The following is a 19534-nucleotide window of genomic DNA, read 5'->3' on the forward strand; positions in this document are numbered from 1 at the left end:
ATTTTAATACAGAATGAGTGAGATTATTTAGAAATATCTGGTAAATTGATCATTTATTGGTAATTTATGCTTTTCTATTGTTTAATACTGGCATACTTTTCATTTCACCCAAATTCCCCCCCCCCCCCCCGAACCAACACATTTTAAACTCAAAGCTGTACAACTTGTTTCTTCTGACAGTCTCTTCTGTCAGATCATCCTCCCCATTGACCTTCACCCATCACCCAGATACATTATAAATGAAACTTGCCTTTATTTCTAAGTTGGTAATTATTATCTATTTTTAATTTATTTCTCCCCCACATGCAGGAATAAATTCTATTTAAATCACCAACCACTGAGTTGAAAGATCCTGGCATGAAATAAAACGTTTTTAACTGGATGCATTGCATTTTGGTTACAATACACCCTGTCAGTTTAATACTGTTCTATGAAAATACACCTACAATCTCTACTTGGCTGTATTTGCTTCTGAATACAGGCTGGACCTAGAAAGGTAAGGTTGCCAGTGATCCTCTCAAACTAGTTTCTTTGTTATTCCCTCGGCTTCAGATGGAGGTTTAGAATGAGTCAAATGAATCAAACACTTCCAGACCTTGATTCTTTTGACTCAGTCTAAACCTCCATCTGAACCTTGAGTTAGGTACCTGTTTAGAGCAAGCACTGATAACCATGTTAATCCACATGCTCTCCAGAGATGGGAGTGGAGAGAGCTATTCTCACCTAACCAAAAACAGAGAGGAGCTGAAAAATGGACCAAATCTACTCTCTAGTCATATTGTTTGTTTCCTTGCTCTCACTGTGTTGTAGAAAGGCTTCTGCTTTCCATCCCAGATGAGAATCAAATCTGGTCTACGGCACAAAGAAAACACTGTAAAAAAGGAGGAAGTGCCTCCTCACGGAGAGCAGGGCAAAGTGGAGAAGAGGTGCTTGTTGGCATTGCAGATTTTGTGGCTGTGATAGAGGCTAGAAACCAACCCTCTGATCATAACACAGCTGTTATACATTCAGACCAGAGAAACAAAAGTAACCACAATTTCACAACACTAGCAAAAACAGAATAATAATTTAAGTCCTATTGTGTCCAATCTACTTACATAAACAACAGCCAGAGAGGCAGCATAATAGGAGCTTAACAGCATGGCATTTCCGAACATCAACACAAAACAAACCAACAGGGAAATCTGTGAAAAACAAAAGTAAAAACGGGTAATTAGTAGATGTTACCCTCCTGCTCTTCTGACCATCTCAATGCAGATACCATTAAACATAACAGCACAAAAGATCATTCATTCCAATGAGTCTGTGCCAGCTCCCAGCACTGTAGTGCCATTCAGTGTTCTTTCTCATACTAGATTATTCTTTTCCAAGCCTCCATTCATAATTGCTACAAACTGAAGGACTGAAATATTGAAAATTCTTTTCTCCACCACAGATGCTGCTTGACGCATTGAGTTTGCTAGTAGATTATCTATTGTTCCCTTGAAAAACACTGGGTAAAGATGAAACCATGACATATTTCTAAATTACTAGAGTTTAACTGAGAAGGGAACTTGTAAATGGTGGTGTTCCCATGCAAAGTTCACCCTCTCACTCAGTGCTGCTGGTCCCAAGTGTAGAAGATGCCAAAGATTCTCTTTGTAGTTGTGGTGCACTGGTGGGAAGAATGATCATAATCCCATTATCTCTAGTTCATCTTCAAAGCTAAAATCTTTCCATTAATTCTGCTCTGCATTCTATCTAGGTCCTCACATCCTTTCTGACCAGAGCGAGAGACCAATATTCCAATTATGTCTTAACCAGGTGCTTTATAAAATTTACATTATTCCCTGCTTTGGTACTCTATGCCTCTATTAATGAACACTGGGATCCTAGATGCTATGAAAATAACCCCTTGATGTGCCCTCCAACTTTAAGGATTCATGAGCATATACAGTCTGATCCCTCTGTGCCATTTAGCCCCCAGTAGCCGAACAGCCAGTCCATGATTCATACTGCAGATTTTGTCTATCCAAAAGCACAATGGGTTTGATCTTCACTGTGCACCACCACTAATAAAATGCAGGGAGCAGCACCAACCACAACAAGTGGCCTCCTTTAACCTCACCAAAGCCTTTGACTTCCCTCAACTTTGCTAGATTGATGGAGGAAAGGGGTGTTTGCAAATCAAGACCTCAGACTTGGCAGTGGAACTCACGGTCTATCGTGCAGCACACCAGTAGTTCTCTGCCAGATCTCAGGTCTTGACCCCTAGCCCTCCATTATGCTTCTGAGCCCTGTACTTTCTGCAGAGGCCATCTGAAGCACTGGAAAATATTCTACCATCTATGTCTGCATAATGTCATCCATCTTCACTGGAACAACATGAACCACCTGGCCCCAGACCACAAATTAAGCCATGATAACACTCAGTCAGCTCTTCTGAGCAGGAAACATTGTGCACATACCCAACACCACATTCATATAAAGAGAAGATATTACCGAGGAACAGAGGGAAAGATTTCAGACAGTGTTCAAAACTTTCCCTGAAGAAATGCAAATTCCACTCATTCCTGGAAACCTCCATGACTGCGCAAAGAAGCACTTAGGATGGTATTGGCCATGTATTGCGAGCACACAAAAACCCCGTGTAAACAGCAGGGGTGCACCAACTAGTTGCTCACCTACCCAGCCAGCTCGTGCTGAATTTGGAAGAGTCTGGGTTTCCTATACTGACCAAAATTATTCATCTGGTCCAGGTCACTTATCCACTTTCAACCTTGCAGCTTTCCAAGGACATTCTCCTTAGTAATAGCAGCTACACTCACTTCTGCCCGCTAACATACTCAAATTTGTGGCATGCTGTTGGTGTCTTCAAGAAAATATTTATTCAGTTTGCCATTTCTTTCTCCACCAATACTACCTGCCATCATTTAATGGCTAATCTGATCATAACCTCAACCTGTAGTCATCACATGGTAACCTTTCAGTCCCATTGATTCCCTTGTTCATGAAAAATAAATCTACCCCTGCCTTAAAATCATAGCCAACTTTCTTTACACCACTTTTTGAGGAAGAGAATTTCAAAGATTTTTATTGGGCAACCCATTATTTCTAAACAATTGCATTTAATTCCTAGATTCTCTTACAAGAGGAAACATCCCCTCCTCATCCATCTTTTAAGATTCCTCAGCAACCTGTACATTTCAATCAAGTCCAATCTCACTCTTCTAAACACCAACACATACAAGTGCAACTTGCCCAACATTTCATTCAATTCCTTTCATCAATCCGCTGTTAGCAGAGCAAAATAATTCCATCAGACACTTGTAGGCTGCCCAAAATAATCTTTGCTGATTTGACTCAAACAAATGCTGTATGTTTTCAATGTACATTACACTAACCTTTATCCTTTAAGGGCCTGGCAAGCTATGGGCTGAACAGAGGGACTTCAGATCAGCATGTTCTTGGGCTCACACCTAACCCATGCCAACCAATTTCCCTAACTGAGCTAGTCTAGTTTGCCTGTGTTTGGCCCATAAACCTTGCACCTGACAAATGTCTTTTTAATATTTTAACTGTATCCACCTCTACAATTTTCTCTGGCAGCTCATTTCATATATTCACCACTGGCTGGCCCTTCGATCCCTTTTAAATCATTCCCCTCTGACTTTTTTTTTCCCTCTAGCCCTTGAAAAAGAATTTGGCTATTCACCTTATCTATGCCCCTCATGATTTTATGTCCACAAATGTCACCCTTCAAACTCCTATATTCCAGGGGGGAAAAGGCCTAGCCTATTCAATCTCTCCAGTCCTAGTAACATCCTTAAATCATTTTTTTGCACCATCTCCAGTTTAATAACACCTTTGCAGGCAAACAGAACTGTATGCAGTACTCTCTATGTGGAATCACTGATGCCTTGTACAGCTGATGTCCCAATTCTTACTGATGAACGCAAGAATGCTAAACACCTTCTCTGCCACCTGATTTACCTGTGTTGGTATTTTCAAGGAACTATGCACCTGTACTCCAAGGTCTCCCTGTTCTACAACAATTTCCAAGACTTTGCCATTTAAGTGCAGTCCTGCCCTGTTTTTTTAAAAATTATACAATATCTTATTTTTTTAAACTTTTATGGCAGTGACTTGTGGTAGTGATCTAAAGTCACACAACGCCTGCAGCCATACCATATGCACTTGCCAAGGCTATTTCACATTCCAAACCAGTGACTCCTACCGTCAAACAGAACAAGGACAACAGGTGCATGAGAACACCACCGCCTGCAGGAGCCCCTCTAACACACCTCTCTCTTATGAAACTATATCAGCAGCTCTAATATTTCTGGGTCTAAATCCTGAAACTCCCTAAGAACCAACACTGTGGGAGTAGTGTTCCACGTAGACTGTATCAGTTCAAGCTAGTGGCTGATCAGCATTTCTGTAGGGGCATTTAGAGATTGGTACGAATGGATGATAAAATTAACAGGGAACACAGTTCACTTTACCATGTGTGCATATACAATGTCCAGCAGCTTACAGGCATCAATATAACCCAAAACGTATGTTGCAAAGAGTGAAGCAACCTGACGGGAAGAATAAAAAGAACTTTAGTATCACAGCCTAATTAGAATTATAAAAGAACCAACATAAAGAAGTGTTGTGTTAAGGAATTACCATGTAACTTAAAGAATTCTGTGACCAAGCATTTATTTAAAAGAATGAATTTTATCTTTTAACTTCACACACACAAAATATTAATTCAGATCAAATAGGTGAGACTGAGGATGCTGAGTGATAGAGGCCTTCTGTCCTCTCCTATTAGATTCCCCCTTCTCCAGCCCTGTATCTTTTTCAACTCTTTCAATCAACTTCCCAGCTCTCTACTTCACCACTCCCAGTTTCACCTATCACCTGGAGTTTCTCCCTCCCCTCTCACTATCTTCTAACTTGACTCCTCATCTTTTCTTCTCCAGTCATGCTGAAGGATCTCAGCCTGAAATGTTGACTGTACTCTTTTCCATAGATGTTGCCTGACCTGCTGAGTTCCTCCGGCATTTTGAATGTATTGCTTGGATTTCCAGCATCTGTAGATTTTCTCTTGTTTATGTTTGGAAGGAGATGCTGGCAGGGATGACAGCAGAGCAGCAATGCCTTGAGTTACCAGGAAAAATGAGGAAGGTACAGGATAGATGTATTCCAAACACGAAGAAATACTCCAATGGAAAAATAGTACAACTGTGGCTGACAAGGGAAGTCAAAGCAAAAGAGGGGGCATGCAACAAAGCAAAAATTAGCAGTAAGATAAAGGAATGGGAGGCTTTTAAAAACCTATAGAGAGCAACTAAAAGAATCATTAGGAGGGAAGAGATGAAATATGAAAGCAAGCTTGCAAACAATATCAAAGTGAATAGTAAAAGCTTTTCAAGTATGAGAAAAACAAAAGAGAGATGAGAGTGGATCTCGGACCACTAGAAAATGAGGATGGAGAAATAATAACAGAGGACAAGGAGATGGCAGATGAACTAAATGAGTATTTTGCATCAGTCTTCACTGTGGAAGACACTAGAAGTGAGCCAGGTGTTGAAGTGTGTGAAGGAAGAGAACTGAGCGCAGTTAATATAACAAGGGAGAAGGTGCTCAAAAGGCTGAAAGACCTAAGGGTACATAAGAATGGGCAAAAAATTGGCAAATGAAATACAATGTTGGAAAATGCATGGTCATGTACTTTGGTAGTAGAAATAAATGTGCAGACTGTTTTCTAAATGGGAAGAAAATCCAAAAATCTGAAATGCAAAGGAACTTGGAAGTCCTTATGCAGAACACCCTAAACGTTGACTTGCAGGTTGAGTAGGTGGTGAGGAACACAAAATCAAGAAGTCTAGAATACAAGAACAGGAATGTGATGCTGAGGTTTTATAAGGCATTTGTGAGGTCTCAGCTTGAGATTTGTGAACAATTTTGGGCTCCTCATATAAGCAAAGATGTGCTAGCATTGGAGAGAGCTCAGGGGAGGTTCACAAGCATGATTCCAGAAATAAAAAGGTCATCATGTGAGGAACGTTTGATGGCTCTGGGTTTGTACTCACTGGAATTCAGAAGGATGGTGGGGGGGGGGAATCCCATTGAAACCGTTTGAATGTTGAAAGACCTAGAAAGAGTAAATGTGGAAAGGATGTTTCCCATGGTGGGAGAGTCTAGGACAAGAGCATACAGCCTCAGGATAGAGGGACATCTATTTAAAACCAAGATGCATTGAAATTTCTTTAGCCAGAGGGTGATGAATTTATGGACTTTGTTACCACAGACTGCTGTGGAGGCCAGATTATTGGGTGTATTTAAGGCACAGCTTGATAGGTTCTTGACGGGACACAGCAACAAAGGTTATGGGGAGAAGGCCAGGGAATAGGGCTTAAGAGGGGGAAAAAATGATCAGCTATGATTGAATGGTGGAGCAGACTCAATGGGCCAAATGGCTTAATTCTCCTCCTATGTCTTATGAAAACAGAAGATTGAAAGAAGGACCCAGGCAGGAGGTGGGAAAACAAAATCTCAATACTATCTTCCTGGGTCAACATGCAGACCAACACCATCATTTTTCATTAATTCCTTGGTCCTTGCTCCCACTAAGGGACGACAGCATGTCAAGAACATGTCTAGTCCCACTAAGGGAACATGCAACAGAGTCATGGGCATCACCCTGGGCACACCTGATGTGTTAGTTTAAGAAGTTGATACATCAACCTTTTTGCTTTGCATGATAATCCTCTAAGCATGGTTCATCAACTCACATTGGATATTACATTCACCACCATACTAAAATAGGCTGCACAATTTATAAATCTCAAGTGTTCAGACCAAGTAGAAACAATACATTTTTAATTATCGGAGGGGAACATTCTGCAAAGCATCGACAACTGTGCCCTTGAGTGTGTTACTCCCAAGCCATTAATCTGTGCAAAAACACCTGGAGAATTAATGAGAGCTAGTACAGTAAAATTAGGCAGCCACAAAATAACACCAACTCCCCATAAAGTTGTATGAAGATTGCACAAAGGCATAGAAGGATAATGTCTTTTAAAAAATTATCTGAAATGACAACTTCTAACATTTATGTCCTGAATTATGCTTCCAAGATCTATAGATAAGAATGTGCAAGTGACAAGAACAAGAAAATATTAGGAATACACCATCAGCCCTTCAAGCTTGCCCTACCATTCAATAAGCTTATGGTTAATCTATGCTGGCATCAACTCCTTTTCTGTGTCAGTTCTCCATCTCCTTCTATTCTTTGATCTATCAATATTTATCCTTGGAGTTCAGTTACTTACTCCTTTGTTTAGTCGAATGAGGGGTGACCTTATTCAAACACACAGGCTTTATATGGTAAAATATTTACCTGCCTCCATTTTAAATACTCTAATGGTTCAGCTTCCATCATCCTTCATGGCTGAAAATTCAGGAGATTCACCACCCAATGCCAGAAGAAATTTCTACATTCCTCATATTTAAATGATAGCTTCTTGTCCGGTAGTTATACTTGAAACACTCCCACTAGCAAAATCATTCCAAACTCTCCATGTAAAGCCTCAATGTTTGAATAAGGTCACCCCTCATTTTACTAAATTCCAAGGAATAAAAGAATAAAGGCCCAAACTATTTAGTCTCATTAGGGAACATGGGACAGGTTGACTTTGACGGCACTAAATTACTATGCCACAGCAATGGCTTTTGGACTGCCTGGTAAAGGAAGCCACTGAAATACAACTAGAGGAAAAGAACTTTAACAAAAAACAAAGGTCTTGTCCTAAGAAAAGAACTGGAATTCGATTGTAAACAAGGTGGGAGAGCAGAACCTGATTGGTTGAGGATTAACCAATCAGGAGGTACTGACTACAGGGGTATAAATATCACCAGTCTAGACATACCCAGGCATCAACCCTGAAGAAGATGACAGAGTTTGTCATCGAAACATCAGTTATAATAGATACCTGCACCTGGCTGGAAGCCAAAGAAGAGTTTATAGGTAAACGATGTTCAGCTTTCATAAATGATTAATTATTTCCTCTCTGATTAATGATCCTAACATCTTGCCAACAATGCCTGTTAAACTAACTGGCCTGTTCTTCCCTGCCTTCTACCTTTCTTCTTTATGTCACATCAACTTTAATATCAGTTTAATATTAAATCTCTAAACAGAATCTTCATTGTCACCAACATCTCTCACCTGTGTGAGCAGCACAAACTGTGCAAATTGCCATGGAAGCAAGAAGAGGATATTTGCAATACAAAATGCAGCCAAGGTCTTCTTCTCTACACAGACACTTCTGTTCAGGAAAAAAAAAATTAAATATTTTCGTTGAGGAATCACTTGTCATTGCACAAGCAATAAACATGAGAAATTCTCAGGCAGTGAGACTGAGGTTAGTACCTTAGTATGTGGGTTAAAAGCAGCATCTGCAGAATTAGGAAGGGGTAAGAGAAGCTCTCACGGAGAGGTGGGGTCCACATGACTCTTGTGCACTGTAATGAAAGCACACATTAAAAAAATTTTTGGTAAAGTAAATCCAATATATTATTCCAACCTAACCATTTCACCAATCAAACTATCAGCTGCATCCCATGCACAAGGACTGCAACATCAGTACTTGGTAGCCTCAACCCCACCCCTCCTGATACTCTACCCAGTGTTTCAGTTGACATTAGTGACTTATCACTCAGAGGAAAAGTGTTGAGAGAACACTCAATTATTTAATGAGCAGTCAAATTGCCAAGAGCAGACAGACATGCCAGAGAGTAAGGATAAGGATTTTTAAAAATCAAAACAAACTACAATTTACATACAGTGCCTCTCCTTTATTCAGCCTGGTACATTTTACTTGCCAATTTTCTTCTCTCCAGAGTGGCCATTACACAGAAGATAACTGATCTTGGGAACACTCTTAGAGAGATCCATGCATCTTCACTGTTCTCACTTGAGCACCGATGAAGTTGAAAAAGCAAATATTTACTCACAGCCAACAGCTAGGGAAGTTGTGCTTTCAAGCCACGCTGCAAAATATCAGGGGATCATCCAGGGACTCAGCAAATTGTTTTTATATGATGCTTTTCAGATGATACAATGCAATGGGGTATGTATGGAGAACGTCAGGTATGTATGCACGATAAAGTCACTCTATAAGCATAAATTCCTCTTCCTACTTCAAGGTAATGAAGAACTCTTCCACCGATCACTGGGTAACAGTGACTCAGCTTTTCAGTACAGTGACAGATCCAGGGATCCACTACTTCTGCTGTGTGCCCAGATTCTCTACAGCTAGATTCTCAACAGCCAGATTCTGACTGAAAGCAGCACTGTCATCAACCCCTTCATTGCAAGTACGAAGCTGAGGAAGGATGGCATCACTCCAAGTGGTTACCCATGATTTTCCAATCACTGATTCAAGATTTAGATGAGTATCAAAACTCTGGTTATTTTGTACAGATAAAACGGCATCACTATGCAATACTTGTTTGTACGGATGCATTCCATAACCAAGTTAACATTCCTGTTGCTAAATATCTGCATGGTCAAAAAGTTAATTCGTAGAACATTCAGAACATGTGGCACTGTTACATTAAAATGATTAAATCCAACAAACGATCATAGTCAATAATGAATCCATTTTGTATCAGGAAGTCAACACTTCTCAAATGGGGTTGGCAATGGAAAACACAAAAAAACAGTCTAGTTCCCAAAAAGCCTGATGTTGATAGTTGCTCACACAATGAAAAAGAGTGGCTGGCTCCTCTGAACATCTCCCCAAGATGATGCAGGAAGGTTAGAGCAAGAACATAAAACAATTCTGGGTTGGTTTGTCTGGCTGAGACAGGCAAAGTTTGGCAGGGTGAAGGAACTATGGTCGACAAGTCATGTGGAATCTCTGGTCAAGAGGAAGAAAGAAAAATGCTTAAAAGTTTAGAAAGCAGGGATCAGACAGGGTTCCAAAGAGTTACAAAGTGGCCTTCAAATTAGAAAAGCACATGAAAAGGCTTTGACAAAGAATTAAGGATAACCCCTTGGTATCCTACACGTTTGTGAAGAACAGGAGGATAACTAGTGTGAGGTAGGACTGATCAGAGATTAAAGAGGAAACATGAAACTGAAGTTGAAGGAGGTAGGGGAGTTCCTTAATGAATATTTTGCTTCAGTATTCACCAGTAAGAAGGACTTTAATAAATGTGAGGGCAGCATAGATAGGTTAATATGTTGGAACATGTCAACATTAAGGAGGATGTGCTGGAACCTTTGAAAAACATTAGGACAAATAAGTCCCCAGGACTGACAGGAAATACCCCAGGCTACCACAGAAAGCCAGGGAAGAGATTGTTGCGCATTTGGCAATTATCTTTAAGTCCTCACTAGCTAAAGGAGCAGTACCAGATTGGAGAGTGACAAATGTTATTCCTTTGTTCAAGCAAGGTAATAGTGATAATCCTGAGAATTAAGAACTAGTGAGTTTAACATCAGTGGTGGACAAACTATGGAAAGCATTCACAAGGGCAGGATCTACGAGCATTTGGATAAGCAGTCTGATTAAGGATAGTCAGCATGACTGAGGCACAGGGCATGACACATTAGCTTGATCGAATTTTTTGAGGAAGTGACAAAACAAATTGATGAAGGTAGAGTAGGTGATTTGGTGTATATGGATTTTAATAAGGCTTTGACAAGGCTCCCCATGGTAGGGTCATTCAGAAAATGGGGAGGCATGGGATCTAGAAAAACTTAGCTACATGGATTCAGAATTGGCTTGCATACAGAAGTCAGAGCATGATAGCAGATGGAACGTATTCTACTTGGAGGTCAGTGATCAGTAGTGTTCTGCAGCAATCTGTTCTGGGATCCCTGCTCTTTATGATTTTTATAAATGACTTGGATGAGGAACTGAAAGGGTGGTTTAGGAAGTTTGCAGGTGACATAAAGGTTGGTGGTGTTGTGAATAGAGTAGATGGTTGTCCTTTCTTACAATGGGACATTTTTTTGGATACAGAGCTGGGCTGAGAAATAGCAGGTAGAATTCAATCCAGAAGTGTGTACACTTTAGAAGGTCGAACTTGAAGGCAGAGTATAGAGTTAATGGCAAGATTCTTAGCCGTGTGAACGAACAGAGGAATCCTGGGGTCCATGTCCACTGATTTCTCGAAGTTGCTGCATAGGCTGAAAAGGTGGTTAAGAAGGCATATGGTGTTTTGGCCTTCATTAGTTGGGGGATTAAGAGTTCAAGAGCCGCAAGGCTCTTGAGCTCTTTTGCAGCTCAAAAAAAATTGTGCTTAGACCACATGGAGTATCGTGTTCAGTTCTGTTCACCTCATTATAGGAAGGATGTGGAAACTTTAAGAGAGGTTGCAGAGTTTCATAAAGATGCTATCTGGATTAGAGAGCATGTCTATGAGGATATGCTGAGCGAGCTAGGGCTTTTATCTCTGGAGCAAAGGAAGATGAGCACTAACTTGATAGAGGTGTATAACGTGATAAGAGGCAAAGATAGAGTGGACAGTCAGATACCTTTTTCCCAGTGTGGAAAAGACTAATATGAAGGGGCATAATTTTAAGATGATTGGAGGAAAGTATGGGGGAATGTTAGAAGCAGTTGTTTCTTTTTAAACAGAGAGTGGTTGATGCATGGAACACATTGCTAGGGGTGATGGACAGTTAAGACACTCTTGGATAAGCACATGGATGAAAGAAAAATGAAGGACTATGTGGGAGGGAAGGATCAGATTGATCTTAAGAGTAGATTAAAAGGTCAACATCATAGGTTAAAGGGCCTTTACTGTACTATTTATGTTAAGTTCAGCCTCCATTTTAAATCTCACAGTTACCAGATTTTACAGAGAACAGCAGTATTGTTCTGCTGGTAGGTTGGTATAGTGTGTGGGATTGAATGAGGGACTTAGAAAATTACAACTACAACCTACCACTTACAGATATTGGGCTTATGATTAATAACCTTAAATAACACATTTCAAATATTTCTAATCCACTAACATATAGAGGATGTGCTGACGGTGCTGATTCTTCCTGTAATAGATGGTTTCTAAGGTTGTCACTGAGATAAGCTGCCACTACCTATGAAGTGCTCCAAATGGCATACGTCTCTAACAACCAAGTCCAACTCTTGGCCTTCAGGTGTGGCTTAGCTACTAGGCCCAGTGGAACTGTTTCTACTGACAAGAGAAGGGGCAAAGGCAGACCAATGGCACCTCAAAACCAGTTGCTTCGGACAAGTGGGGCTTATCAGCCTTGGACGGCAGCCCGCCTAGAAGAAGGAAAACTCCGATATTAAACCTTCGCTGCCTTGTGGCCATACCCACCCATGGGAAAGGCTTCAGGAGTAAATCCCTTGGACTACATTAGTGATGTGGAGAGGGAGAACTCACTGCATGGGCAACAGCCGTTTCTTCAAACCTTCCCACCCAGACTTGCACCCTGTAGAGGACACAGTCCACCAGAGGCGTAAACCCATGATCCCCTGGGATCGACGGCTGCCTACTAACCTAGATGTCATTATAGCTAGTAAACAAAATTTGGATGCACAGAGCCATTATAATCATACAGTGTATTTCTCAAAACCTAACCAGAGTTTCACAGGTTAAAATGTAGATTGTATCCTCAGTTTTAATGGAAAGCTTTATCCCCTGACATGCTGATTTTTAAAATCACTGATATAACAATAGCATGTTCTGTACCAAAGAGGAACTTTAATCTTATTGTTGAACAGCGTTTAAAAGGTGAATACTCTTCTCATATCACAGTTTAATTAAAATCTGCACCATCTGTATAGTCAACAAGATGCTATTTTAAATGCTTTGGTATGAACAACATTCATTAGCCATGTATGCAATCACCTTCAGAAAGTGTCAGTTAAGCCTTCTTTTGAAAATTAGCTGTGAATTTTCAGACTGATACATTGGAACTTGGAGAGTCACTGCTGCCCCAGTGGGCAAGGTAGGCAAAGAGTGAGGGGAATGGAGGAGTGTGGAAACAGTGGTCATGAAGAAACGTTCAGCAAAACCTTCATGGCTTTACTGATGCCTGCATTGCAACAGGAGTTTAGTTGCTTGCGTGTTACTGATTCCCATGTTCAATTTTGTACATTGTGTATCCAACAGTAAAGCAGCTCTTGTCTTGAACAACCAACCATGATCTTTTACACAGGGTAAAAGATCAAATACAGCAAATCTGAAGCTAAACATTGAAATATTAATATCATAAATATATATTCAAAAGAAACAACTTTCACACTTACCTCACCATGATTAAAAAAAAAGCAAGCTACAGTGACTATTCCACCAAACCTGCTCCCACTGGAAAAGAAAAAAAATATTGTTTACAATCTAATTTCTTGAACATTTTGCAATATTCAGTTAAGTTTCACAGTTTGATACCCATTAACTATTTTAGTATAGAGCCATTTTCTCTTCAACAAAATGCAACCTGTCAGCATTGCTTGCGCTCACCTCTTCCCGGAATTTTGTTCCTACCACTACTGTCTCAGCAGCAATCCACATCCAATGAGAAGTGAGAACAAAGAATAACCTTCTTTGGTTAAGTTGGAAAGTGATGAATGTTAGCTAGGACACTGGGAGAATAGTGCCTGGGAATGTCCACCTTGAGTACAGTGACATTGAAAGACTAAACCGTATAGGTGCAGGACTGGGCTCAAAATACAATAAAATAGGTGTAACAGGCTATAGCTTATAAAAGGCAGTAATTGGAACATTGGTAAATTAAGATAGAGAAATTGTCCCCCAAACACAATGAAGTATTCAAATATAAAATTTATACATAAAAATTATGTAGTTCAGTATAAAATACTTCGGGAGAAAATATATTCAGAGTTGAAAACTTACTTTATGTTGATCATCCTTTATATACCGCCACTATAAAAATATAAATTAGTTGAATTGCTAGCTTCATTTAAGATTGAGAGTTGGCAGGAACAGGAGCCATTGGGAACTTTCCATGACTTTCCATAAGTCATAGGCTTAGTCTGCTTTCATTAAGTCTGAGAAGCCAGAGAGGGGGTAGTAGATGGTTGCCTCTCTGAGTTGAGGCCTGTGATTACTACTGTGCCACAGGGGTCCATTGCTGTTTGTCATTTATATTAACGATCTGGATGATAATGTAGTAAACTGGATCATCAAATTTACAGATGACACCAAGACTGGGGCTATAGTAGAAAGTGAGGAAGACAATCAAAGCTTGCAGTGTGATCTGAACTGGCTGGAAGAGTGGGCTGAAAAATGGTAGATGGAATTTAATGCAGACAAGTGTGAGAGTAGGTCTAACACAGTGAGAAGCAGGGTACTGAGGAGTGTGGTAGAACAGAGGGAACTGGGAATACAGATCCATAATTTCTTGAAAGTGGCATCATAGATAGATAGGGTCATAAAGAAAGCTTTTGGTACACTGGCCTTCATAAATCAATGTACCAAGTACAGGAATTGGGATATAATGTTGAAATTGTATAAGACATTGGTGAGGCCTTACTTGGAGTATTGTATGGAGTTTTGGTCACCTACCTATAGAAAAAATATAAATAAAGATTGAAAAAGTGCAGAGAAAATTTACAAGGACGTTGCCAGGATTTGAGGACCTGTGTTATAGAGAACGGTTAAATAGGTTTGGACTTTATTCTATAGAACATAAAAGACTGAGAGGTTATTTGATAGTTATACAAAATTATGAAGGATATACAGTGGTGCTAGAAAGTTAGTGAGCCCTTTAGAATTTTCTCTATTTCTGCATAAATATAACCTGAAATGTGATCAGATCTTCACACAAGTCTTAAAACTAGATCAAGTGACCCAATCAGTAAACAGGGATGGCTGGGCACAACATGGGTAAATATGTAATGACTAGATTGGTGGTTGTTCAATATAATAGGATCTCAAACATACAGAAATTAGGGCAGGGACACAACCTATTCAGTCATTGCTGTCCATATTAGTTTATCCTTTGTGTTAGTAATATTCTGATTTATGTGTCCAGCCAGTCCCCATACTCATTTAGTTCCCCACCTGCCCCCTTCCCATCCCCACTTCAACATACAACTCCTCAAAATTTCACAACCTTGGGTTGTGTTAATGTATCCCAATAACTCATCTGTAAACAGAGAACCATCTGTTTTTCTCACTATACTTCATTAGGAATATGAGATTTAGTATGTCACCTAAGACTCTAGCAAATTGCTACAGATGTATCATGGACAGCATTCTGACCAGTTGCATCATTACTGGTATGGAGGCACAATGCACAGGATTGAATAAAGCTGCAAATGGATGTAAACTCAGCCAGCTCCATCATGGGCAATAGCCTACCTAGCATCGAGGACATAAGGTGATGCCTCAAAAAGGAGGCATCCGTCATTAAGGACCCCCATCACCCAGTACATGTCCTCTTCTCATTGCTACCATCAAGGTGGTGGTACAGGAGCCTGAAGACACACTCGGCTTCGTAGGGAGAGCTTCTTCCTCTCTGCCATCAGACATCTCAATGGTCCATTAACCAATGGACAATACCTTACTATTTTGCTCTCTTTGTACACCATTTTTATATAGGCTTATTGTAACTTACAATAGTTTTTTAAATGTACTACTGATGCAAATTTTACAGCATGTCAATGATAATAAAACTGATTCTGAATTTCAACAGAAATGGGCAAACTGAGGGTACAATACATACCCTCAAAAATTATTAAATGCCACATTGAGAAGAGAACACAGGTTCCTTAAAGAGGCAGGGGCGGGGAGGTAAATGGGGGAAAAAAAATCACCCTTCCATGAACTGGAAGCACACATTAAAATAGCCACATCATCAGTAGATGCCTGTAGACTGAGTTTGCTCAACAGGAGCGCCCTCCAGTGGAATGCATTCGCTCCCAACCAGCCCATTAAAATCTTGAAAGTCTCAGGCCAAAAAGAATTACAAACAAGAGGAAAAAATCTGCAGATTGTTTATTTGTTTCTATAGATGCCGTCTGACCTCCTGAATTCCTCTAGAATTGTATGTGTTGCAATCAAACAATTCATTCCTCAACTCTCTACAGAATTAAATCATTTGGCAACTTAAAGAACAAAACTGCTTTAATCACAATACAAATAGAATGAAAGCAAGTTTATTTGTGTTGCACTTTTCAAACACAAGGCAGTTCAAAGTGCTTTACATAGAAGTTATAAAAAACAAACATCAAATTTCAGACAATATATGAGAATAAAATCCCAATAAACATGATATGATAAATGGAAGTTACAGTGCAGGAGATTCTAATTAAAAGCTACAGCAAAAAGTTTTACACATCAATTTAAAAGAGATTAAATTTGGGGCAGACTTCAGATCCTCTGGAAGGTTATTCCAGATATGTGGAGAATAGTAACTAAAAGCTGCTTCACCATATTTAGTTTTGACCCCGAGGACAGTAAGCATACCCGCCCCAGATGACCTGGAGAGCTCGGGAAGGTTCATAATGCAGCACAAGATCGGAGATGTATTTCGGCCCTAGACCATTCGGTGCTTTATAAACTAATAGCAATATTTTAAAGTCAGTCCTCTGATGGAGAGGACGCTAGTGCAGCAATCTGAGAACTGGAGTGACATGTTCTATTTTCTTGGTCTTAGTGAAGACTCCAGCAGAAGCGTTCAATGAGCTGAAGCTGTCTGTGGGATTTGTTTTTAATATACAGAGACATGAAAACACCATCACTGCAGCCAAGCCTACCAAAAGTAAATGCATGAACGAGTTTTTCAAGATCTTGATGAGGTATAAGCCCTTTAACTCGCTATATTTTTAAGATGGTAGTAGGCTGCCTTTGTAATTGTCTTAAAGAGACAGTTAAAATTTAAGTTGAAGTCCATCACAACACTAAGGTTTCTGGCTTGGTTTGGGGTCTGTACTGACAGGGATTCGAAGTGAGCACTGGCTTTTAATCGTTCTTTTTTGGCACCAAAAACAATTATTTCAATTTCTCTTTGTTTAACTGGAGGAAATTTTGGCTCATCCAATCAGTGATTTGTTCAATACAGTTTCTTTAGTGATTGTATGGGGCCATGGTCACTTGATGACACTGTTATACAAATCAGAGTGTCATCTGCATAATTAGTGTCATAAGCAACAAGATTTCTTTGCTTGCACATGTTAAACAGAAGAGGCCCTAATATGGACCCTCGAGACACTCCACATGTCATTTTTGATTTGGTCAGATATGCAGCTTCCAATCGATACAAAATAGTCCCTGTCCTGTAAATACGATTTAAACTACTTAAGAACTGTATTGCAAAGTCCTACCCAGTTTTCCAGTCTGTCCAGTAATATGCCATGGTCAACTGTGTCAAAAGTAGCACTAAGATCCAGTAAAACCAAAACTGAAATTTTATCATCATGGTTTAAATGGATGTCATTTAAAACCTTGACCAGAATATTATCAGAGCTATGGTGATTCTAAAATACAGACTAGAAAACATTCATTCAATTGCTTAGTGCCAAAAAGCTATTAAGTTGCTGATGAGCAACCTTTTCTTTTTTTTTTGTAATTTTTTTTTATAGAAGTTCATCATCAAACATTTCCATAAGATGTATTTCAGACATTATACATATATATCATATAATCCTATATATCACAAATCTCCACAAAATATTTATCTGAGGTATACACTTCTAGAAAAGAATGGAAAGAAAAAACAAGCAAAAGGAAAGAACTATGTACAAGTAGGGAGTGATCTTTTTTTTTACAACATATTCATTGATTTGTGAGAATAAAATCAGGCCTATGAGGGATTATGTAGTTAAACCATTTTTCCCAGTATGAATCAAGTTGTTCCAGATTATGATTAACAGATGCTGTTATCTTCTCCATTTTGTAAATGTCCATTGTAATTTCCATCCATGTATTTAAAGTTGGGCTGTCCTGTGATAACCATTTCCTAGTTAGAGTCTTTTTACCAGCCACCAACAGTATATTCATTAAATATTTATCTCTTTTCAACCATTCTTGAGGTATATATCCAAAATATATGGTCTTACTCTCTAAGGGTATTTCACATTTAAAGATGTCTTGTAGGGCATTGTGTATCCCCCTCCAATAGTTTTTGATAACAGGGCAGTCCCAAAAAATATAATGATTTGCATTTTGATTTCCACAATTTCTCCAGCAAACAGGGAGGTTACTATCATAATGGGATCTCTGAGAGGGTGTAATAAAATATCAAGTTTTTCCATCCAAACTCCCTCCATTTCTGTGAACTGCTACACTTCCATTAACATGGTATGCTTGATGCAGGCCTGTAGTTATTAATTACTGAAGCATCTAGGTTGTTCTTTTTTTTAAAAAGAGGCTTAATAACTGCAGTTTACAGGGCTTTTGGGAAGCAACCTGAAAGATTTGCAAAATGTCTGGCACCATGCAATTAAAAACAATTTTTTTTAAAAGAAAGGTTGTAGGTAAAATGTCAAGGGAACAGGAGGAGGATTTCAGGTGTAGCACAATTTCTTCGACTGTTCTTTGGTCAATAAGTTTGAATTGCGTCATCTTAACTAAATCAGTTCTAAGTGAGTGAAAGGATGACACTGACATCTGACCTGATGCAGAGCCACTGACAGGCAAGACTGTCTCTGCAACAAGACATAAAGTGGAACCTGTTTCAAGACTCTTTCTCTCAAGGTAAATATATGCTGCCCTTATCCCATAAATAACTGAAGCAGTCAACACCAATATCCTGACATTTAAGATAGCTGTAAGAGATTCCATAGCAAATTTAAACAGAGTAAGTTCTTCCTACGTTCAGCCGAAAAGAAAATCACCCACCAATATCATCAAAAATGAAGTTCAATTGCTTACCATGTGAGAGATTCTTGAAATTAACTACTGGACTTCACACATTAATTACTACAGTTCAGAAGTACCTCAGGTTAGAAGTGCTTTGGGCATTTTTTCTTTACAGCTAGGAGTTGAGAAACCTAATGGCAGAGTTCTGTTTAATAGGGCGGCTGAGACAAGCGAATAAACAATACATGAAAGAATATTGAACAGAACTGACGTATACATACCCTGAAGATATCAAGTCTGGTACACAGAAGTAGATTGGCTTCATGCATGGTACATTATGTCCAACCAATCTTACAGAGTTTTTCGAGGAATTACCAGAAAAGTGGATGAATACAAGCCAATGGATATTGTCTAAATGGACTTTAAGGCATTTGACAAAGTCCCGCATGGTGGTGGGTCAAGAAGGTTCAGTCACTCACATTCAGGATGAGGTAGTAAATTGGATTAGACATTAGCTTTGTGGGAGAACCCAGAGGGTGGTAGTAGAGGGTTGCCTCTCTCACTGGAGGCCTGTGTCTAGTAGTGTGCCGCAGGGATCAGTGCTGGGTCCTTTGTTGTTTGTCATTTATATCAATGACCTGGATGATAATGTGGTTAACTGGATCAACAAATTTGCAGATGACACCAGCTTGGGGATGTAGTGGACAGTGAGGAAGGCTTTCACAACTTGCAGGGTATCTGAATCAGCTGG

The 19534-nt window shown here is 39.5% G+C and overlaps 1 protein-coding gene across 5 annotated transcripts in view; it reads right to left on the reverse strand.

Moving 5' to 3' along the window:
* dpy19l1l (dpy-19-like 1, like (H. sapiens)) overlaps window positions 1–19534 on the reverse strand; it is a 114773-nt gene that overhangs the window by 78262 nt on the left and 16977 nt on the right. For all 5 annotated transcript variants that reach the window (XM_073049848.1, XM_073049843.1, XM_073049867.1 and 2 more), the window contains exons 9-13: window positions 13269–13326; window positions 8408–8499; window positions 8204–8303; window positions 4485–4562; window positions 1098–1184 (exon numbers count right to left, since the gene is read on the reverse strand). In XM_073049848.1, coding sequence (XP_072905949.1) covers window positions 1098–1184; window positions 4485–4562; window positions 8204–8303; window positions 8408–8499; window positions 13269–13326 — 415 coding nt within the window. The remainder of the gene's footprint in view (window positions 1–1097; window positions 1185–4484; window positions 4563–8203; window positions 8304–8407; window positions 8500–13268; window positions 13327–19534) is intronic.

The sequence above is a fragment of the Hemitrygon akajei genome, chromosome 1 (assembly GCF_048418815.1).
Source record: "Hemitrygon akajei chromosome 1, sHemAka1.3, whole genome shotgun sequence".
In the NCBI taxonomy this organism is placed as follows: domain Eukaryota; kingdom Metazoa; phylum Chordata; class Chondrichthyes; order Myliobatiformes; family Dasyatidae; genus Hemitrygon; species Hemitrygon akajei.